Below are 24,567 nucleotides of genomic sequence, written 5' to 3' on the forward strand. Positions count from 1 at the left end.
TGAAAGAACTTTTTCTTATCAATTTTCCAAACTTGTTCTTGTTTGATAAAGTTCTCCTGAATCTTGTGTAGCTCTGCATGAGTAGTTGAATGAAGACCTTGTAGATATTTAATACTCAATGCAGTGACTCTAAGCTGGGTTTTTAAATCATCAGAATTTAACATTTCATCAGCTTTAGTCAAGTGCTCAGCAAGATGTATTGCAGTTGGAACACATGAAACTGAGTTCCATTCCTTAGTCCACTCCTGACCTGCAGGAGTTTCACACCAAGGTACTTGTGCAGCCCCGGTAATAAACTTCTGTACCAATTCAGACTTAGGAAGAGTCTGTTGAGGAGTATGTCCTGAAGGACCTGCTTCATCAGCATCTACAGTTGGAGCAGCTTCACCAGTATCTCCAGCATTTGCAGCATCAGAACTTAAAGAATCAGTATCTTCTGATAAGACAACAGTGTGAGTAGCAATGGAGGCTTCAGCATCCTCTAATTGCTGATCTGATACCAAGTTCTGATCAACAGCCATATCCTGATGCTCACCTAAAGTCTGATCATCAGCATCTTGATGCAGAGAAGGTGTTGTTGATAACTCTGGAGTTTGAACAACATCAGTAACAGGTATTGTGGAAGGATTATTTACTGTTGGAGCTTCTAAGAGAAATACTTCAGACACAACCAAGTGTTGAACATCAATATCAGCATTTGTGCCTGGATCAACAAGAGACACAGATGGTGAGTTAGCCTTGTCAGATACAGCTTCCTGAGATGGAGTTGATGGAGAAGAAGTGACTGGAGCAAATTCCTTGTCTTGTGAGATCAGAGATTCCTGATCCCCTTCCTTAGCTGCTTCCTTTTCATCATCTGAAACTGGCCTTTGTGCCCTCTGTTTCTTGTACCTCCTTGTTGATTTGGATTCCTTGGGAGTGTCAGGAACTATCATTCGTCTAAGCCTCTTGAGAAGCCTAGAACCCCCAATTTCAGAATCCTTCTGAGAAACCTCTTTCTCAGCTTCAGTAACAACAGGTTCTCTAGAAGAAACCTGTTCCTCAGAATCAGATTCATCTCTCAATACAATCCTCCTTCTCTTTTGAGATATTTGAGGAACATTCTTTGTCCTCTTTGGCTTGGAAGATGAAGGCTTCACAGTAGGTGCTGAAGATGAAGGTTGAGCAGTCTGTGAAGTGGAGAGATAGGATTTAAGATATGTTCTGAGGGTAGGTTGAGTAGAATGAGAGGTAGGTACTGAGGTTGATGGATTTTGGGTGTTTGGAGTTGGTTGGACATCAGAGTAAACAGATCTATAAGTATCAGGATCAGCATTTACCAGGATTTGTTTTACAGACTTAGGAATCTGTAATGGTCTAACCACTTTTTTCTTAGTATCAGCATTTATCAGGTCATTAAAGTATCATTTTGCAACCTTAAAAGGTGGGGTTTGAGTGCTGACTAAATGAGGTTCATCAGTACAGTAAGTGTAAATAAGTTGACAGAATCTAGCAAAATAAACAACATCTCGATCCTCTGTCATCCTATCCCCAATAAAACCAATTATTCCAGTTGCAAAATCAAAATGAGTTTGATGAATAATAGCATACCCTATGTGCTGCCTCAGAATTGGGATAGCATCAAAATTTGAACATTTGTTCCCAAAAGCTTTGGTGATGCAATCAAAGAAGAAACTCCATTCTCTTCTGATATTAGCCCGTTTCAACTGTCCAAGTTTCGTCAGACTCTTTTCATATCCCAATTCAGCCATTAACTCCCGAAGGGCTGAGTCCTCTAGAATTGAGAAAGTACAATCTTCTGGAAGATGTAAAGCCCTGCGTACGGTACCAGGAAGGACTACAAATGATGAATCACCCACTTGAAAGATAATACTGGGAGTTCCACGTTGACCACCATCATCAAAAAGTCCAGTCCTCCAAAACCTCAAAACTTGTTGGCTTGAAAAGAATTCAGGCTGTGTTAATGCATACCCAACCTCACTATGTGCAAGAAGATCTTGCACAAAGTGCAATTCAGATGGAGCTTCAGTGTGATCAAGAACTGCAGCATAGTTGTTGGGGACAAACTTAGCTCCATCAATGAGTAAATCCTTTGGTGCCATGTGAAAAAAAATTGAGATTCAAGTATGCCTGTTAGGTGTTTGAGATAATGTCTGTATGAAAAACCAACGTGAGAAAGAAAGAGAGTAAAAGTAAGGAGAGAGATAAAATATAAAGAAAATAAAAGATTAAAGAAATCTTCTCTCTGTTGTACTTATACTCTAAACAAAAATGTTACCGTTGGACACCTGTCAGACATGCAGTAATAACGGACAGTTACTGGGCTCGAGAAAACAGGAATCATTACTTACCCAGTTGCCTAGTTTCAAGGAAAAACCGTTCCTTTTATCAAGAGAAACAGTTTTAATTCAAAATTTAAACCGTTAGCACTGATTGAATTATTTTACACTGCATCATTGATATTCTGAAAATACATCACATGAAAATGACCAAGATAAATTAGATAAGTAAGTGCTGAAAATGAATCAGAACTTAATATTAAACAAAATTTATATGGTCATCAGAATATCAATCAGGATTTATCAACACAAGATAAAATAACTCAGAGACAAAATCTTGAAGTAAAAACAACTTTCATTAATATATCAAGACAATACATTTATGAAATGGAAATTACATCAATACTTATACAAGATTTTCCCTAAGCTTCTAATCCTAACATCAACAGCCTTAGTCCTAGCTAAGAAGCCTGACAAAGCTGATGATGAAGAAAAACAGGAAGAAGACGAGATTAAGTCATCTTCTTCTTCCTACTCTCGACAAACAGAATGGCGAGTCGGATGATTCGCTCTTGCTGGCGGAGAGCTTCCAGCCTTTCCTCCTCCAATCGCTCCAGATGGCGATGGTAGTCCATATAGAAGAACAGAAGGTGTGTCAGTACCTCCTGTGGGACAGAGTCCCATATCTCCTCAGGAATGGCTGTGACATGCCATTCCTGCTGCCATTCGGCACAACTTAGCTCCATATTGAAGTTTTGGTAGTTCAAAAACATGTTGTATCTGACCATTGTGTTTTTGAAAGAAGAAGTATGAAGATAAGTGTGTGAGAAGAATTTGATGGAAAGACTGATGTGAAGTGGCTGCTTATATAGGCAAGAGAATGCCAGAAGACGTAAAGAAATTGAATGCTGACAGGTAGAATTAATTCTACCTCATCTCCCTAGACTTTGAAAAAGAATAACATTCATTGGAAAGAGGAATCATGGTTTAAACCGCACAAGAAACAAGAAATAGTGGACTGTTCAAGTACGAATACCATTAATCCTAATCATAGTGACTATTAATCGTCCACTTCAACATATTCTAGTTCGAACTGAGACTGTTATCAAATTTTATTCACAGATAAGCCAAGTAAAGGATTAGACTGAGAAATCAGAACTTAGACCTATACCAGAACTTAACAGTCATCAGAACATAATTTCTTAACTCGAAAAAGGAATGCCCATCTTAGTAAATCCTCATACAAGTTCTGAGTTATAGACTTCAGAACTTAATCATCAGAACGTGTAATTAGAACTTGTCCTCAGAATTTGTGCAATAATGACACAATGACTGTTTATCTAAAATAACATAGACCACCACAGAAATTTTCATCATTCAGATGGAGTGATTAGTGTGTGCATTAAGCTAAATAACAGATAAAGAGTAAAGTCTGATTCACTTCAGTACATCTTAGAAATAAGGCATAACTAAAATTTTGCTAAAGAGCTATCATTGTCCTGAAACCTACTGATGAATGAGTTCATGCTTGAGTCCACCTCAACTGTTTTGTGCTAATTTTATGCATCTTTTGAAATTCTATTTTACAGTGGCTTCTTAGTGTAAGTGAGTCACGACTGTGTATCAGAATTTATGCTATTATCAGAGTATTTCTCCAGTAATCATAGAGTGTGAAAAGTCACCAAGAAAATATTTTGCTTTTCTAATGCATATCTACTTAATACCAGCAATGCACTTGGGTCGTCCCTTCCACATTTTTACTCTAGATCTCAAAGGAGTACCTGATTTTATTCTTTGATCTTTTTGCTTTTTCTTTTGATAAGTGAGGTTTATCAGCACTTAGTACATTCAGCAGTTTTACTAGTATCAGAACTTAACAGATGAGTAGCATTATTCTAATTTGTGACTTAGTAATAAGATATACAAAGTAAACTTAACTAAGCTCAATTATCAGAATTTGCTAGTGTCATAGGGTTTCCACTGAAATAATTACTTCTTACATGGAATCATTTGTTTATTGAAGACTACTAGGTCAGTATCTAGCACAGTTATCCTCATAGGATTGAATAGGTACTTGAACAGACATATCACTTATCAGAGTTTAGAAACATATATCAGACAACAGTCAGTACTTAAAGACATTTATCAATTAAGCACAGAATACACAATGAGATTAATTCTGTAAATACTGAGCATAAAGTCTGATAACACAGAACAAGACTAAGCAGATTTAGAGAAAGAACTTGAAACCATTCCAAGTTCATGTACCAATCTTGTAAAAGTAGCTTCACACAGTGGTTTTGTGAAGATATCTGCTAGTTGTTGATCTGTGGGAACAAAATGTAATTCCACTGTACCTTCATCCATATGTTCCCTGATGAAGTGGTACCTGATGCTGATGTGCTTTGTCATTGAGTGTTGAACTGGATTACCTGTCATAGCAATAGCACTTTGATTATCACAATAAATAGGGATTTTGAAATATGTTAACCCATAATCCAGTAACTGATTCTTCATCCAAAGAATCTGTGCACAACAGCTTCCTGCAGCAATATACTCCGCTTCTGCAGTTGATATGGAAATTGACTTTTGTTTCTTGCTGTACCAAGAAACCAATCTGCCTCCAAGAAATTGGCAGCTTCCACTTGTGCTTTTCCTGTCAATTTTGCAACCTGCAAAATCTGCATCTGAGTAACCTATTAGTTTAAAATCTGATTCTCTAGGATACCATAATCCCAGAGCAGCTGTTCCTTTAAGATACTTAAAGATTCTTTTTACAGCTGTTAAGTGAGGTTCTCTTGGATCTGCTTGAAATCTTGCACAAAGACAGGTAGCATACATGATATCAGGTCTACTAGCAGTTAGATAGAGTAGAGAGCCAATCATACCTCTGTAGTCAGTAATATCTACTGATTTACCGGTATCCTTATCCAGTTTTGTCGCAGTGGCCATTGGAGTGGATGCACTTGAACAATCTTGCATTCCAAATTTCTTCAGCAAGTTTCTGGTGTACTTGGTTTGACAAATAAAAGTGCTTTCCTCATTTTGCTTGACTTGAAGGCCCAGAAAATAGCTAAGTTCCCCCCATCATACTCATCTGATATCTTGACTGCATTAGTTTGGCAAACTTTTTGCAAAGTTTGTCATTTGTAGATCCAAAAATGATATCATCAACATAAATCTGGACCAGAAGTAAGTCCTTTCCATGGTTGAGGTAGAACAGTGTTTTGTCTATTATCCCTCGGTTGAATCCACTTTCCAGAAGAAACTGAGCTAAAGTCTCATACCATGCTCTAGGAGCTTGCTTAAGTCCATAAAGTGCTTTGTCAAGCCTGTAGACATAATCTGGATGTTTGGTATCTACAAAACCTGGAGGTTGTTCAACATATACTTCCTCCTCCAATTCTCCATTGAGAAAAGCACTTTTCACATCCATTTGAAAGACAGTAAACTTTTTGTGAGCAGCATAAGCCAAAAATATCCTTATGGCTTCTAACCTAGCAACTGGTGCAAATGTTTCATCATAATCAATTCCCTCCTGTTGAGAATATCCTTTTGCGACCAGTCTTGCCTTATTCCTTGTAATTATGTCATCACTGTCAGTTTTGTTTCTGAATACCCACTTTATACCAACAACAGATCTATTCTTTGGTCTTGGCACTAGGGTCCAGACTTTGTTTCTTTCAAATTCATTCAACTCTTCCTGCATTGCTTGCACCCAATCAGCATCTTGAAGAGCTTCTTCCACTTTCTTTGGCTCAGTCTGAGAAAGAAAAGAATTGTAAAGACATTCATTTGAAGTACCTGTTCTAGTTCTGACACCTGCATCAGGATTTCCAATTATCAAATTAGGTGTATGTGATTTTGTCCACTTCCTTGCAGATGGAAGGTTTTCTCTAGAACTGGATGCTCCCCCATGATCCATGCTATCTTCATTTTCATTTTCTGATGCTTCCCCTGAAACTATGCTCTCTGAGTTGGATTCTTCAGTATTTAGATTTTCAGCATTATCAGAACTTGGCTTATCAGAACTTGATGAATCAGAACTTGAAGAGCCAGATGCATGTTCTGATGTTTCTTGAGATGTGGTAGGATCTTGAGTATGCTCCCCCTACATAGGTACATCTTCCTTTGATGTAGTTACCACAGTTTCAATAACATCAGAGTTTAATCCATCAGAGTTTACAGTATCAGGACTTAGACTGTCAGGAGTTTCAGTATCAGAATTTGAGTCTTCATTTTCAAATCTCAGCTGATCATGGTCAATGAAATCTTCAAGACCAGTAATCTTCTTGTCATCAAAAGAGACATTGATAGATTCCATGACCACTTTTGTTCTCAAATTATAGACTCTAAAGGCTTTTGTGGAAAGTGGATATCCAACAAAGATTCCTTCATCAGCTTTTAGATCAAACTTTGATAGCTGTTCAGGATGAGTCTTGAGAACAAAACACTTGCATCCAAATACATGAAAATATTTCAGATTTGGCTTCTTTTTCTTCACCATCTCATATGGTGTTTTTCCATGCTTGTTAATAAGTGTTGCATTTTGAGTAAAACAAGCAGTCTACACAGCTTCAGCCCAGAAATAGGTTGGAAGCTTTTCTTCTTCAAGCATTGTACGTGCAGCTTCAATGAGAGTTCTATTCTTCCTTTCAACAACTCCATTTTGCTGTGGAGTTCCAGGAGCAGAAAATTCCTGCTTTATTCCATGGCTTTTGCAGAACTCTTCCATTATCAAATTCTTGAACTCAGTGCCATTATCACTCCTTAAAACTTTCACGGAATCTTTGACCATTTTATCCAGATGTTTGATATGATCAATCAAGGTTGATGCAGTTTCACTTTTTGTATGCAAGAAATACACCCATGTGTATCTGGTGAACTCATCCACTATGACCAACGCATACTTCTTCTTTGCAATAGACATGACATTTACTGGACCAAATAGATTAACATGTATTAGATGATAAGGCTCAAGAATTGATGATTCAGTCTTGCTCTTGAATGAATATTTTCTTTGTTTGGATTTCTGACATGAATCACAAAGACCATCAGGAGCAAATACTGTGTTTGGCAATCCTCTCACAAGATCTTTCTTGACCAGTTCATTTATATTGTTGAAATTTAAATGAGAGAGTTTCTTATGCCAATTCCAGCTTTCTTCAATTGATGCTCTACTCATTAGACAGATTGCAGAACCATCAGTACTTGTTGAAAGCTTAGCTTCATAAATGTTACCACGCCTGTATCCTTTCAGAACAACTTTGCCTTTAGATTTACTCACAATTTCACAGTGTTCTTCAAAGAAATCAACATGATAACCTCTGTCACAGATTTGACTTATACTCAGTAGGTTGTGTTTAAGTCCTGAGACTAGAGCTACTTGTTTAATTATGACATTTCCAAGATTGATATTGCCATATCCCAATGTTTTTCCAATGTTGCCATCTCCATAAGAAACACTTGGGCCAGCTTTCTCCACAAAGTCTGATAGCAGGGCCTTATTTCCAGTCATATGTCCTGAACATCCACTGTCCAGAACTAGAATATTTTTCCTGTTGCCCTGCAATCACAAAGACCACTAATTATTAATTTTAAGGACCCAGACTTGCTTGGATCCTTTGGCCTTATTAAGTTTGTTAACATTTGCAGCGGATTTAGCATCAGAGTTTATGTTAACATTTTTCTTATCAGAACTTACACTATCAGACTTTGAATCAGAATTTATACTAGAAGGAACAATGGAAACTTTCTTCAAAGAAGGTTTTATTTGATAATAATCATAGTACAAACTATGATAATCCTTACAAGTATAAATGGAATGCCATAAACTACCACAATGAAAATAAGGATTTTATGGTTTGTATCTAACAGACTGACTCTTAACTCCTGATTTTGAAGGTAAGGAGTTAATATTCTTATTCTTCCTGCAAAAAGAAGCCAGATGGTTAGAACTTCCACAGTTATGACATGTTTTCCTAGGAGCATCAGGAACAGGTTTATAATCATTGCTTTTATTCACACCTTCCTTTCCATTCCTATTTTTCCTAGGTGATTTTACCTTATTTGCATTCTTGACATCTTTCAGCTTATGCTTAAGCTGCTTCTTTGTCATTAAGCCTATGTTCACTTCAGCTGTCTTTTCCTGTTTTAGTTTATCAGAAGTTAATTTCTTTGTAACTTCTGATTTTTCATTTTCAGACTTTACAGTTACAAACTTAACAGGTTTTAACTTTGGCTTTTGTTTATCAACAGACTTAATTTCTTCAGTTCCTTTATCTTTCTTATCTTCTCCATAACCTAAGCCCTCTTTCCAGTTTCCACTACTTAGCAAATTTTGAGTTGTTTTGCCAGAGTTAGTCCAAGTCCTGATAATCTCTCTTTCCTTTTCTAACTCAGTTTTTAGAGATTCATTTAATTTTAGCACTTCATTCCTAACATAAAAAGCATCATCTCTATCCTTCTGAGTTTGATGGAACATGACTAACTCTTTTTCTAAGAAATCATTTCTTTTCTTAAATGCAAGATTTTCAGAAGTTAATCTTTCACATGTTAAAGTTTGATCTCTATAGCTAACAAACATGGTTTTAAGATATCTTCTCAACTCATTAATATCATCAGTATGAAAAGCATAAGTAGTCTGAGGTACCATTGTTTCAGCAGCTTCAGAACTGCTTTCAGCACTTTCTTTATCAGCATTTGCCATCAATGCATAGTTTTCCTCACTTTCAGAGTCTGAGGTGTCTGTCCAGCTTTTCTGCTTTGTGACAAGAGCCTTGCCCTTGTCACCCTTTACCTTCTTGCAGTCAGGAGATATGTGGTCTTTCTCACCACAGTTATAGCATTTAACATTGGTGTAATCTCCTCTGTCAGACTTTCCTCCTCTGCCTTCAGATCTTCTGAAATTCTTCTTACATAACTTATGCCTTTCCTGGAAAACTTCTTTCCCTTCCTGAACTTCCTGTATGCAATCTTTGTGATTCCTTTCACCATAAGAGCACACAGCTTCATCATCTCCTCATCAGCATCAGTCTCAGGCAAGCTTTCAGAATCTGAGTCATCATCACTTTCAGAACTTGATGACTCAGTATCAGACTTTATGAAAAGAGCTTTACCCTTGTCTTTCTTTGAGGAAGCTATTTTGGGGAATTCTTCTTCAGCCTTAAGAGCAACTGTCCTTGAATTTCCTCCTTTCCTCTTGCTTCTTTGTTCCATCTCCAGCTCATGAGTCTTGAGCATTCCATAGATTTTGTCAAGAGTTGTTTCATCAAGATTGTAGTTGTCTCTTATTGTCGTTGCCTTCAAATCCCAACATTCAGGAAGAGCTAACAGGAACTTAAGGTTTGAATCTTCAATATCATACTCTTTATCAACCAATGACAAATCATTCAAAAGTTTGACAAATCTATCATATAAATCATTCAATGACTCATTAGTCTTTGAGTCAAAGTGTTCATACTCTTGAGTGAGTATTGTCTTCCTGTTCTTCTTAATTGTGTCAGTTCCCTGACACCTTATTTCCAGAGCATCCCATATCTCCTTAGCAGTCTTGCAGTTGATCACCCTGTTTGACATTATATTATCAATGGCACTATGCAGTAAGTGTCGTACCTTAGCATCCTTAGCAATTGATGCTATGTCTTCAGTAGTATAATCACTCTTCTCCTTTGGTACGGTCTTTGCTGCTTCATCTGCAACTGCAACAGCGAGTTTGGTTGGTTTGTGAGGGCCTTCCTTGATTCTATCAAGGTATTCTGGATCTGTTGCTTCCAGGAACATGGTCATCCTTACCTTCCATATGGGATATTCAGATGGTCTCAGTATGGGAACTCTGATGGTCTCATACCGACTCTGAATTTGTGTCTTTGGTGGTTCCTCAGTTTTGGTAGGCTTAGTTGGAGTTTCTGTGTCCGACATGATTGTTTTTGGATCTTTAACTGTATGTATGTTAACAGATAGGCTCTGATACCAATTGTTAGGTCACACACACTGTAGAGGGGGTGAATACATTGTATAGTACACTCAAATCGAACTTTAAGAACTTAAGTAACAGAAAACAAACTTTATTGAAACAATAAACTCTGTTACAGTATGGAACTGTTACCTCTCAGTGATGAACAAATATCACGAGAGCTGCTAGGGTTACAATGAATAATCTTCTCTAATAATGATAACACTTATAGTGTAAACCCTATATCTATGTTTATATACTACACAGTTACAAGATAATCGCTAATTGATATGGAATATAATTCTGCTTCCTAAAATATATCAATCAGATATCTTTTCTTCCAAGTATTCCATTCTTCACAAAATTCCTTCTTCATGCATATCTCTTCTTATGTTTATCTTGATCTTCTTTCCTTTAATCAGCTACTGTCCTTATCTGATTGTCCTTCAGCACTTAAGTTCTGATATCTATCTTCTGACGATTATCTCCTGATAACATATGTACTGATATCCTTAAGTCCTGAATTCCAGTATAAGTACTGATCAACAGTTAAGTACTGATTTATCCTGTTCAAATAAGATCTGAAAGCTAAACATAAAACATATTAGCCATGACATTATCAAATATATCTAACATTGTTTCGACCTTCATGATTAGTTCGTTATTTGGTTTTATTTATCTAATCTTGTTAATTTTTGTTATATAACTGTCCCACTATTGCGCGTTTAGTTATATTCCCAACAAATTATTCAAATTTTTAAAATTTTCTCAATCAATTACAAATCTGTATATCAACCGAATAATTCCCATTTTCGAAGCATATGATAATGATACATTTCATATGTATTCGTAATAATGAAATTATAATCATATTTTATAACAGACAATGAACATGATAATCCCGAATCCATACTATATTATTATAGACGAAATATTGAAAATTTTATAGTCGATCGATCGGTACTTACTGAAATTACTTAATTGCCCTTACTTAAAAATTATATTAAATTCATTCTAATTTAAATTACAATAAAGTATAAGAGGAGTCTAATTAATAAAATTATAATAACAATTAGTTTTATTAACATCAACATAAACAAATACACAACACAATAGTGGTCTATTACCCTTCTCGACCATCTGCTTTAGTTCAACTTTTTCAGTGAGTAATTTGATTTTAAATACGGTAACAAGGCCGACACAAGAAATAATAAATTGTACAAGTATAAAATTTTGTACTTTCATCCTAACAGCGGTAACGAGAAAGTCAGGGTTATCAAACGATTTATTATACTATTTTATATTATAATGACAAAATAAAGATTTTAAAAAATCATCGGAACTCATTTTAAAACCCGGCCACAACAAAATTTATATCGAAGAATAATTCATTAACCGTTATAATGATTTCGGGCAAAAATAAAATAATATATAATATTGATCTGGTCTAAAAGAAAAAATTAATATAAAAATTCGGGGTAACCTAACTGTTTATAATTTGTAGTTTAGTTAATTGTTAATTTTAAATATTATTTTTACAACATAGTATAATATTATATAAGTAATATTAATGAATAAAAAATCAATATACTATCTATTTATCTATATATATATCTATATATATACACACACTTTTATACCTACTATATTATAGTATACGAAATATTAAAAATTTGGTCGGTTGATTGGTTAGTCATTCTAATTCCAATTGATATCAAAGTCAACTTCATGTACAAATTCAAATTCATATCTAACTCTAAATTATTCTAATTGATATTAAAGTCAATCTTCTTTCAATTAAACTTTAATTCATATTGAGGTCAAGTTTATCTACCAATATAAATTTCAATTAATATTGAACTATATGTTATTCTAATCGATATTTAAGTTAACCTCTTATACCAGTTTAAATTCAAATTCATATCTAGGTCAATAATAATCAAATTGATATTGAAATATTCTTCTAGTTTATTTTAGTTCTAATAAAATGACATTTACTATAATAACCAATTTAATTATTATTATTCTAAAATAATCTACACTATTCATCCGAGTTAAAATAAAATTATATTTTTGATCTGGGTTAAAATAAAATTTAAAACAAACTAAAATATAGTTAGTTGGATTTTGTGGTTAATGTGTGTGGAGCTAAAATAAAATAATAAATACTATTAATGTTGCTATTAAAATTATACTATCACAAAAATAAAATAATTATACTATTTATCCAGGCTAAAAGCATATTATACAATTGATTCAAATTAAAACAAAATTAAAATCAAAATTTAATGCCACCAACTATAATAAAATTCTTCTGGACTAAAATAAATTATCCAATTGATTCGGATTTAAATAATAACAATGATTTGGTCTGTCTAATGAATCACGGGTTGATACAAAATAATGTAAACTATTAATATAAAGATGAATAAAAGTTAATATCAGACTAAATATAATTAGTATATTATTAATATAAACTAACTTAATTTTTATTTAAAAAAATTGTTATTACACGTAAATATATGACTTAAAATATATCATTAAATGGGTAACATTACTTTTTCCAGATAACTCTTCTTAAAAAAGTTATGAATATAAATTAATATATCTATACTATATTATAATAGACGAAATATTAAAAGTTTGGTAGGTGTTCGGTCGGTCGGTACATACTGAAATTACTAAGTTACCCTTACTTAATTATTCTCAATTTAATTGGTCGGTTGGTAGGTCAATTAATTCTAATTCTAATTGATATCGAAGTCAAATTACTCTAACAATTTAAATTCTATTTCATATACAACTCTATATCATTATAATTGATATTAAATTTAACTTCTTTTTTTACCAATTTAACTTCTAATTAATATTAAGTTATATATTATTTTAATTGATATTTCGGGTTAAAATAAAATTATCTTATTGATCCGGACTTAAGAAGTCGGAATAATGAGTCTTGGGCTATAAACAGAACATTTAAAAGTTTTGTAGTTGATTAATAATTGCTAAAATTACTTAATTACTCTTATTTAATTATTCTAATGTTAATTAGTCGTTTGGTTCATGAAATCATATTATTTAAAATTTTAAATGACAAATTTAAGAATTCAATTCAATTTTTTTCTAGAAATTATATAATATTAAATAGTATATGTGCAATCTGTGCATCGCACGGGTTTTAAACTAGTTTGTCATTAAATTAAGTTGGTCATATTTCGATGTATCGAGAAATCGAAGATATGTCATTTAGAAATATCAAATGACAAATTTAAGAATTAAAATTTAGATTAAAATTTTAAAATTTTTTATGTAAAATTATAAAAAAAATCCGTGCATAGAAAACAGAGTATGAAAGACGTATCTTGTAGCCCAACCATGTCCCATAATCTAAAGGACGAAAGTGCATTATGAAGCAGCCAAATCACTACCTACTAATTTTTAAAAGAAGCATGATAAACAAAAACTATATAGTAATAAAAAGAAGATAAGATTGATTAGCTCAGTGTGAGTATTAAGATAACTAAAGATAAGCAAGACACCCAATTATATTCCATTGGAAACACATTACAATAAGAATCCAACAAACTCTTGTTTTACTTTTTTGATCTGGACCGGTCACCTACAACAGCTATTATGATCTTAAACAACAAAAAGCATCGTCACTCCAGAGTATGAAGACATCGTGTGCACATTTCATCTTGATCTCCCTACACATGAACCATTAATTTACTCATTCAGCTTTAGCACCACATCTTTTATATGATATATATTGATCAAGATAAGAATGTTATTCTCCCAACATTACAAAACAAAAAGGATGATCTTCCTCTTGTTCTGCCAATAAATTACAATTAATCTCCATTTATATAATCGTTGTTGATTCAATTGCGTGTTAATAAGCTTGATAAATTCGATATCTAACTGTGGGTTAATAGGTCTGATAAGTTCGATATCTAGTTAGTAAATACAATCAAGTTCATATGACATTAATGATATTTGAGATTAAAGAACACAAACCATATATGATATATACTAGTGAATTTTGAAACATTATTTGAGTAGATAATTTAAGTGAGAACAAAAAGAGAAAAGGATAGAGAATATTATTAAAGGAGAAATAAGATCACAAACACCACAGAAAATACAAGTAGAACAAACAGAAAATTACAAACTTAATATTCTCATACAAAAGAAAACATAATAATAAAATCCAAATTATCTACAATTCCATGGTTCATCCCCCCTTCTACCTCCAGCTGAATTATCTTCATATTTATAAAGGAGCTAGGAAGAGAGACACAACTCATGCCACAAATATTGGAGATCATCAAGTGCAGAGATTAAAACATCTAGGCATTGCTCCTAAAAGAACCAAGAGCCTTGATTGCTGCTGCTCTCAGAATGTACTGATGGTAGAATGCAGCTATGGCTGCACCAATGAAGGGTCCAACCCAGAATATCCACTGAAAATAATTGCAACATATATATTAGCATACATTTATAAATTTAATTGTTATATACTTATTTGTTAGGAGTTAGTTTATATGTGTTTACTTGATCATCCCAGGCCTTTTCTTTGTTGTAAATAACAGCAGCTCCAAAACTTCTAGCAGGGTTAATACCAGTTCCGGTGATGGGAATAGTTGCAAGGTGAACCATGAACACAGCAAATCCAATGGGAAGCGGAGCCAAAACCTGAATTTTTCAAAATTAATATCAAATTTATCAAATCCGAAGCAAAGCTAGCTTAGGATAACTTACATTAATTATCAAAATAATGATCTGAAAAACAGTAAAAAAATGTGCAACTTACTGGGACATGAGAATCTCTGGCATTTCTCTTGGGATCAGTAGCAGAGAAAACAGTGTAGACAAGAACAAAAGTACCAATAATTTCAGCCCCCAAACCAGTGCCCTTGTTGTAGCCATCAGCCAGTTCATTAGCCCCACCACCATACCTATTGTAGTATGACTTCTGGAAAGCCTTAACTAAACCTACTCCACAAATTGCACCTAAACACTGTGCTACCATGTACATCACTGCTCTTATTAGTGACACTTTTCTTGCCAAGAACAATCCAAATGTTACTGCTGGGTTGATGTGTCCTCCTGCAGTTTTTTACATGAGATTTGTTTAGTTAAATGATTTGTCAGATTTAAACAAAAATATGTCCTTAAAAGCTTTCGGTGGTAGCTCACGTCACTATCTTTCAAATAAATTTGCACAATTTATGAACGATAAAATAAGCCTGGTATGGATATTAAGCCCTTACTCTAACATAGAAGAGTTGATAATTAATAAGGTACCGAAGTTCATTCTTTGACTGCGAAGGTACTAACAAATCAGTCCAAGGGCTCGTTAAATTATAAGTTAAAAAATGTATGTATTTTTGACTGATACCTAGTTTATTTAAGTGTCCGATAAACATATGCTAAATCCGGTGCTCTATTATTGGAGTCTAATCAATTACAGACAGCTACCGACATGTACACATATTAAGTAATACTACTCCCTAATCTATACGTGAAGGTGGTAGAGTTGTTATCTTAACAAATAATATATAAACCTTGACATACCTAATAACATCAGCGGAACCAAGATTTAAAATGATCTCCGGACTCAATATATTTACTAATAAAATTTTAACTGATAATTTACTATTGATTATTTAGCTTGCTGCGGTCAAGGTAATAAAAAATCACTAATTTTTTGGGTTGAGCTCGAGTTTTAGCATGGATTAGGCCCTTACAAGTATATGGAATATATCTAAATTGGAAAGAAAGGAAAGTTAAGGGAGGACTGACCAGAGATACCGGCGGTGCAGTAAACAAGAACAAAGATCATGCCACCAAAGGCCCATGCAATCCCAAGAATCCCAACACCACCACATTGATCATCAGCAGACTGGCTCTTATAACCAATAACAGTCAATACAGTAATGTAAAGAAACAGTAAGGTGGCTATAAACTCAGCTATGAGAGCTCTGTAAAATGACCATTTACCCAAGTCATCAATCCCAATAAAATCTGCCGGCGGTGGGTCCTGGTAGTCCTTGCCGGAATACTCATGAACCGGCTCTGCAACTTCTTCTTTTCCCATCCTTTTTTTTTGTTTTGTTTTGTGTAGAGAGAGAGAGAGATAGAGTAGTGGAGTGTGAGTGGACGAGAAGGAGAGGTGTTAGTATTTATGGGGAGAAAGTGAGGAGAAATAATGATCAAGTGTGTAACCCTACCTCATCCTTTACTAATCATTTTTCATTATTATAGGCTTTTATAAATTAATTAATGTTTTTTGTTAGTAATTAAACATAATTAAAAGGGATGTTTTGCCGCCCATCCTAATTAAAATTTAGTAAGAAAATTAAGTTGTAGCACGGTCCCCCTATAGTCTAGCTACATGTACATGCCAACGGCTCTTGCGTTAATTTTTGATTTTTTTCAACTTTTTACTTTCCTTAATTTATAGTACCCGTTTGAGAAATTTTAAAATAAATAACTTATAACTTAAAATTAATAAATGACTTAAAAGTGATAAGTAGATAATACTTATAAATTAGGTAAGTGTTTGGTTAATTTTACTTATAAGTCAATTTTTTTTTAACTTAAATGAAGTAAAATAAATAATTTTTAAATATGACTATCTTAATTCATGACTTTTAAATTAACTTAATATTTAAAAACATAAATTTAAAAACTAAAATTAATAAAAAAGTAAAAAATCAAAATAAGTTGAAAATAAGTACGTCGTTACTAACATTTAATTTATCAGCTTATAGATTATAAATTCGACTTATAAATTGGGTCGACAAAAACTCATCGATAAGTATTTACAGACTTATAAGCTAATAAGCCACTTATTTGCTGGTCGCCAAATATACCCATAGTAGTTATATTCCTTTTGTTAAAATAAGTGTTTTGTGTTGTACAGTCTATGAAATGAGCCGTTATGTAATGATATATAACTCCTGATCAAAGCATATGCGTGAATCACAACGGATTAATTTGCGAATGTGTTTGGCACACTTGCAGAGGCTGACCATGTAAAACGTGATTGCAGGCTACTGTAAATTTACCAGAACACACAACTGCTACAAGATGAAAGCTAGCTACTAGTAGTGCTTACTCTGTGAATTTAGTTAGATGGAAAGATGGTACTACCTTTGTCCTATAGTTTTGATAATATTTTTTTCATTTTTTTTTGAATAAAAGTCTAAAAATGAAACTTTTATTCAGAAAAAAATAATTTAAAAATATTGTGAACTTATGTTTTAAATGAGCATTAAAAAACGTGTCGAAAAATAACTTATAGAATTGAATGGGACACAGGGAGTACCGCTCAATCAAATCAAGCCAAATAAAATTCAAATGTCTGGTTCCGCCAATTTTTTTATTTGATTAAATATACTGAAACTTACATTTATTTTTGCAGAATCATACAGAGTACAAATCCGGTATCAGTACTCAGTCAGTAAGCAAATGAGCACTAATTTTTTAATCAGCCAACTTCTTGGATTGTTTATTTAAAGAACAATTACTGTACCGCAATAGCCGTAAACGAACTTACCTGTTCATGAGGAGCTCGAGTTTAGCTCGATAAAAACTCGATTTATTAAGAACTCGAACTCGAGTTCGAACCTGAAAACGTGTGTGTTAAGGTTAACGAGCTTGAGCTGAGTTTTAACATGTGCGACTCAAGATCGGTTCGAATTGGTTCAGCTCGAACTCAGTCGTTAAAAAACTCGAAGAAAAATAATTATGTTTGTTTTTAATAATATTCCTAACATTTTATGTTTAAAATTACATCCAATAATTTAATTCAGGATTTATTTGGATTATTTAGGGATAATAAATTAAAATTTGAGTTTCAGTTATATGCAAACACATAATAAGTTGATATAAAAGGGTTTTAACTATTTTTTTAAATTAAATGTTACTGTTCACAACAGGACTCGAATTCGTCTCAATTTTTTTTTTGATAAAACTTGGGTGGGGCTCGATTCATAAATAAGCTGAAGTTCAAACATATTTTATTCGTCAAGAAAGAAAGTTAAAGCTCAACTCGTTTAAAGATAAAACTTAACTCTGCCATATATAGCTTGTTTACATCCTAACCAGCTGATTTACTTGTATAAATTTGCACGTAACTGCTAATGCTTATCCTTCTTAAAGTTGAAAGACCCTCTTCTAAATAATTAGGTCGGTATTTATGATTAATACAATATAAAAAAATGGCTAAAAAATAATTGTTGTCAGGGTTGGATAAGGAAAGCATTGCCAGATAGGATCTGACAGAGAAAGGGATTTGACAGATCAATTTACCAGACACTTACACCTCACAATAACTGTAAAGCAGACCCCTGAACATGCTTGTATTTGTATGCATATGGACAACATTTCAACAATTTATAGATACATGCAAATAAATGATATCCGAAATTTTGATATCTTGCTGAAAACGCACATGTACTAGGCCTCTCCCCCCGGAGCTGAAATGTTATTCATGAAAGATGGGAAATAGATTGTCGAGTTCGAGCTACTCCCGAGTTTTCGAGTTTTTTAATCGAGTTTTCGAGTTCTTAAAAGAGTTTTCGAGTTTATTCCATTTGCACCGTACTTTTACAAAAAAAATTATAACTTAGATATTTTTGAAAAAACCCCTAAAATTAATTGTGTTAACGAAAATGAAGTTATTAAGTTATTTCATTTTAAAATTAAGATAACACTTATCGTATATTTAAACTGATTAGAGTTGAATTTTTCAAAAATACATAAATTAAGCTTATATTTTTTAACATTTAACTATAAAAAAATAATTAAATATATTTTAACAAAATAATTCAATTCAAAATTTTTACCAAATATAATAAAACGAAATAATGTCGATATATTATGAAACACTAGTAAATTAGTATGTAAAACTAATTTTATTAGACAATTGAATGACACATATATTAGCAAAAACGTAAATATTTATAAAAAAAGGTAATCGAGCTCGAGTTCGAGTCGAGTCGAGTTTGAGTTCGAGTTCGAGTTTATTGAGTCGATCTCGAGTCGAGCTCAAAAAAACTCGACTCAACTCGAGTTTTTTATCGAGTCAGAAAATTTGTTCGACCTCGAACTCGATGACGAGTTCGAGTCGAGTCGAGCTCAATTTATCGAGTCGAGTTCAAGTCGAGTTCGAGCCGGCTCGGTTCGAATTACACCCCTACAAAAAGCCATCACGAGATAATTGAAACCTTAAATTCATATAAAAAATCTACATAAAATTTTGTAAATATGTTTTAATTTGATTACGGAAAGCAGTTAAATATAACCATATAAATATAAAATCAATCAATCAATCAATCAATCACGGACAATACCTATCATTCTATGGCATAAAACAGTGTTCGGTAGAATAGAATAGAAGAATAATAATTCTAAAATTAGCCTCGGGATATCTTTTTAATGTCAACCCAAATAGATGTAAACAAGTAATTCTAAATATCTATTAATAAATATTTATTTATTATATATTGTACATGTCTTTGAATTACAAAAGTAAATAATTTAATAACAAATATAATACACTTAAGTGATCCATTATCTTAAAAATTTCTTAAATTTAACTTAAGGATTTTTATTCTTTTAGGGTATAAATATAAGCGGTTCGGGAAGAGTAAGGTATAATATGAGCGGCCTTAACTTTATTTTTTTTGATAAAAAGATATGAAGAAACTGTTAGTAAATTTTTTGTCATTTGTAAATAGAAGTGTGTTGCTATCATAGTGAACCGACCATCTTTAACAAAATGTCCACCGCCCATTGCTATACATCCTTCTCACCCACATATTTTATTTTCAAACCATAGAAATACAGCCAACCTATTGGGAAATTTGATTAATAATTCATCTGTAAATTAGGAAGGATTTATAAATATTTAAACGCGATGACATATTAAATAATTGATTAACGTACGGTCTTTGATGTTTACTTTGTGATTATGGAGTTTTAGTGGGTTAAAGATGCACCATGTGTCACATAATCAGCATTACATGTCCTTTTCCCAGAATTGAGAGCATTATTAATCCAGAGGTTAGTTGAATTCAAATAATTCTATGAACAAGGATAACTTATTTTATAAACATATCATTTGTTTATTTATTAGTATATTATAAGTTTATTAGTAATATTATTAGAAGGTTAGATAAATAATTGTCAACTAATCATAATGCACAGCTATTAATTTCGTCAGATTTTTTTTTTATTTTGTTTTTCACCGCTGCAAAAGAAAGATCATGCATGACGTTTCCTTTTTGTACTCGGCCTAAATTTACCTTTTTTCGATATTATAATCCACTGTGGTTAGCATTTTTGCCTGTTTTAAGTTTTGTAAAAAATAATGATGATATCAAAGATCACCAGAGATAACAATATTATTAGTGTCCCTGATCAAAGTATGAAGCAAGCCAAATGGACATCTGATCTGAGGAGGAGATTAATAAACTGTTATTTGTGGTAATCAGTTAAGTTTAGGATCAAACTTAAGTAAGTTGTGTTGTTATCTTAGTCTGTATTTTGTACTTGTAACACTTAAAGTCTGTAAAAATGCAAAGGAGCAGACTGGAGTCTTTTTTCTGAAACAGTATCAAGCCTAAGGATTCTATCTGAAAGAAGATCAAGAAGATCAAGAAGATCATGCCTCAGAAAATTTTTGAAGAAGCTTGGAGTTGAATAAATCTGTTTGGAGAAAAATACTCTAAGTCAAGATCTCCACAAGTCACAGATTTGATGTTATAGAGAAGTCATTCGAGAACTCCAGAATGGCTTATCGAGAGGTCAGGAAAGCTACTAGAGAACTCAGAAAGATATCGACAAGCCAAATTGAAGACATGAAGATTGGAGATATCGACAAGTTATTTCTTTACTAGAGAACCCAGAGTTATAGACAAGTCTACATTAATTAGAAAACTCTGAGTTATCAATAAGTCAAGTTCCACTAGAGAACTCAGAGATATCGATAAGTCAAAATTCACTAGAGAACTCAGAGATATCGACAAGTTAAAATTCACTAGAGGACTCTGAGATTTTGACAAGTTAATTTGACTAGAGAACTCTGAGAAATCGACAAGTCAAGAAGCCACTAGAGAACTAAGAGTTATCGATAAGCCAAAGTGAAGATGTGAAGACTAGAGATCTCGACAAGCCAAAATTCTCTTATAGAGAACTGAAGACCTCTACAAGCCAAACTAAATATAGAGTACTAGAGATCTCGATAAGCCAATATACTTATCAAGATGTCAAGTGTTCTATAGGCCTAAACTGGATATCTCGATGTACAATCTCAAAGTACAAGGTTGCAGATCAGTTCAATATCCAAGATAAACAATCAACAAACAATCCAACAGCTAGATGACAAGTCTACAAAAAGCAGCTTGAAGAATGTGCAAGATCAATGGTAAAGATTAACTGACAAAGGAAGATTAAAGTGAACACGGGATGCTAAAGATATGCTAAGCCATAAATGGAATATCTGCTTTTCTATAAATAGAAATGACAAATGACAGTTCAGAAAAGCTAATAGCATGTCTTATTATACACTGTGTAAACCAGCAGTTAACTGAGTTACAAAGTTAACACCGGTCCTTAGTCAGTTGTAACAATTTAGATCAAATTCCTTGTAACACTCTCAAGGAGAAGCTAAGCTCTTTATCAACAAAGAGCCTAAAAATTTTGTAGCAAAACAGTTTTAATTTTAATATAAAATTAAGTGAGTTTTGAAGATCTGTGTTCTTTATTTTTCTGCAAGTTTAAATTCTGCATGAACACATTTCACTACAAGAATTAATTTACTTTGTTCAACCATAAACATTCAAGAAAAGCTCAAAAATAGTAAAACACATTCACCCCCCCCTCCGTGTGTTATTCATTTCCTAACAAGTGGTATCATAGCAAAATCTGAACGTAAACAGATTCAAGATCTTGGAAGAATGAATACACAGAAAATCAGTAGCATCAAAATTCCTACCTTTGACAAAGCTAACTACACTCTTTGTAAAAAGAAAATGATGTTGTTTATCAAGATGGCCAATCCACTCTACATTCAGATCCTCAAGGATGGACCTTTTATTCCTACGGTTAGAATTGAGGAATCTACATATGGAGACAGGATTATCCCAGCTCTTTATGCTCCAAAAGATCCTGCTGAGTATACTGATCCTGAAAAAGAGAAAGTTTCCATGGATAGCAGCTTGCAATTAATTTTGATTGAGTCACTTGACAATGTAATGTACAACAACATTGTCAATTGTGACACTGTCAAGCAAATATGAGAAAAGATTAAGATACTCTGTGAGGGAACTGAGAAAGTTAGATCAAATCAAAGAAGGATACTGATTTCACATTATGAGGTTTCATGGCTAAGACAAAGAAAAGCAGTACTGATGTGTTAGAAAGATTCAATAAGCTGATAAATGACTTGCAACTTCATGACAAATACTATGAAGCTGAAGAAGTGAATCTAAAGTTCTTGCTTACTCTTCCTGATCATTTGTAACAGAAAAACTCAGCAATCAGGGAAGGAAGAGACTTAAGCAAAATAACACTGAAAGTTCTATATGGAATTCTCAAAACATATGAACTAGAGATGATTCAAAGACAATCATTGAGATCTGGTCAAGGACATGTTGTGGATGGCTCAAGTTCTTTAATTGTAAATGAAAGTCAAACATCCAATGATAAACCAAGATCTCAAACTCCAGTTGCCTCAACAAGTGAGAAAATAACAAATGATTCATAGGAACAAGTCAATCTGGAATTGGAAAAGGATGAGTTCTATACTCTTGAAGAACTGGATGAGCTAGATCAGTCAATGGCCTATTTGGCTAGGAAATTCTATAATATTAGAGTAAAGAAGCCAAGATACTTCAAGAATAAAGGACAGTCTTTCAACAAAGACAGTAGCCGGAAGAAAAAAGGGAAGTATAATTTTGATAGCAAGAATGGCTACAAAACTGGATTTGTTGACAGATCTAAGATAAGGTGCTTCAATTATGATGAACTAGGCCACTTTACTACAGAATGCAGGAAACCCAAGAAGGCAAAGAAAGATAGAGCTTATCTTGAACTTGAAGTAAAGTATGAAGCTCTTCTGAGGAAACAGCAAAGCAAAGCTTATATTGCAGAAGGTAAAAGTTGGGATGACTCTGAAAATGATGAAGATGAAGAACTTGGAAACTATGCACTCATGGCCTTGGAGAAAGGAGAATCATCCTCATCTAAATCACATGTACCAACTCTTACCTCCATTGATTTAAATGTGAATCAATATAAGGAAACTGTTGAGAAGATGAGCACAGAAATGTTTCCTATCCACATAAGAATGGTTGCTGCTAATGAAGAAGTTAGCAGATTAACAAAGTTGAATGAGAAGCTTGAGAATGAAAACCAAGGAACTAAATTGTTGATAGTGGAGCTTGATGCCTTGAAACAAGAAAATGGTTATCTGAAGAACAAGCTCAAGTGTGCAAATGAAATTGAGGCTGTGCTAAGGGAAAAACTGGAGAAAAGTGAAATAAAGTTGAAGTCCTTCAAAAATGTATCTAAATTGGTTGGTCAGTACCATGAGAAAAGCAAACCATTTGTAAACATTGTTATTGGTCTTGATTATGATGCCTTGAACAGCAAAAATAAAAACATAAGGGACAAAGGAAAAGCAACAGAGAATGAAAATGTTCCAGCAATGCTGAAAAAGGTTGGGTCACCTGTGTTCAAGGCTTTTGTGGCGCCCTCCAAACCCGGGTCAGAAGTTTGGGGTCCACACACACACACCTTATCAATAACCTGCTTATAACAAAGATAATAATAATATGCAGTGACCCTACTTACCAACTACCACGGACCGCAACAGGTTAAAGTATGCACACAAGCCAAACACACACTTATAATACAAACCGTTCAAATCCCAACTATTCCAACTCAACACTGAGTATTAAACATTATTACAAACTTTTACAAACTCAAATTATCCCAAAAGAAGCCTACTAGCTTAGCTCGATCAACCTGAACCCCTAGCTCTCACGCTGGACTGGGGATCCTCGTTACCAACCTGTTCCTTCTTAACTGGAAAAGAACATAAACAACATCGCACAAATGAGCTAACTAGCTCAGCAAGTCACAATGACAAAACTGAGAATAATGATCATCAGGTGGAAATGGTTACGATATCAAGTGAACAATGAATTATGATTTGGAATTGGATATTATACTTTCATTTTAAAAACCAAGGTTAGGCTGCTGATCAGTCACGCACTAACCCCGAGCAAAGCACACAGCACTGCTCTAACTACTGGATCC

General features: G+C 33.5%; 1 protein-coding gene across 1 annotated transcript; it reads right to left on the reverse strand.

Annotated features, from left to right (window-relative positions):
- Window positions 1–14,317: 14,317 nt before the first annotated feature.
- LOC141707363 (putative aquaporin PIP2-1) lies at window positions 14,318–16,398 on the reverse strand. The gene is made up of 4 exons (XM_074510488.1): window positions 16,039–16,398; window positions 15,047–15,342; window positions 14,788–14,928; window positions 14,318–14,696 (listed from the first exon to the last, which is right to left on the reverse strand). Exons 1-4 carry the CDS (start codon window positions 16,331–16,333, stop codon window positions 14,583–14,585), a joined length of 846 nt encoding a protein of 281 aa, XP_074366589.1. The 5' UTR covers window positions 16,334–16,398; the 3' UTR covers window positions 14,318–14,582.
- Between the last annotated feature and the right edge of the window lie 8,169 nt (window positions 16,399–24,567).

This window comes from Apium graveolens, chromosome 2 (genome assembly GCF_009905375.1).
Source record: "Apium graveolens cultivar Ventura chromosome 2, ASM990537v1, whole genome shotgun sequence".
Taxonomy (NCBI): domain Eukaryota; kingdom Viridiplantae; phylum Streptophyta; class Magnoliopsida; order Apiales; family Apiaceae; genus Apium; species Apium graveolens.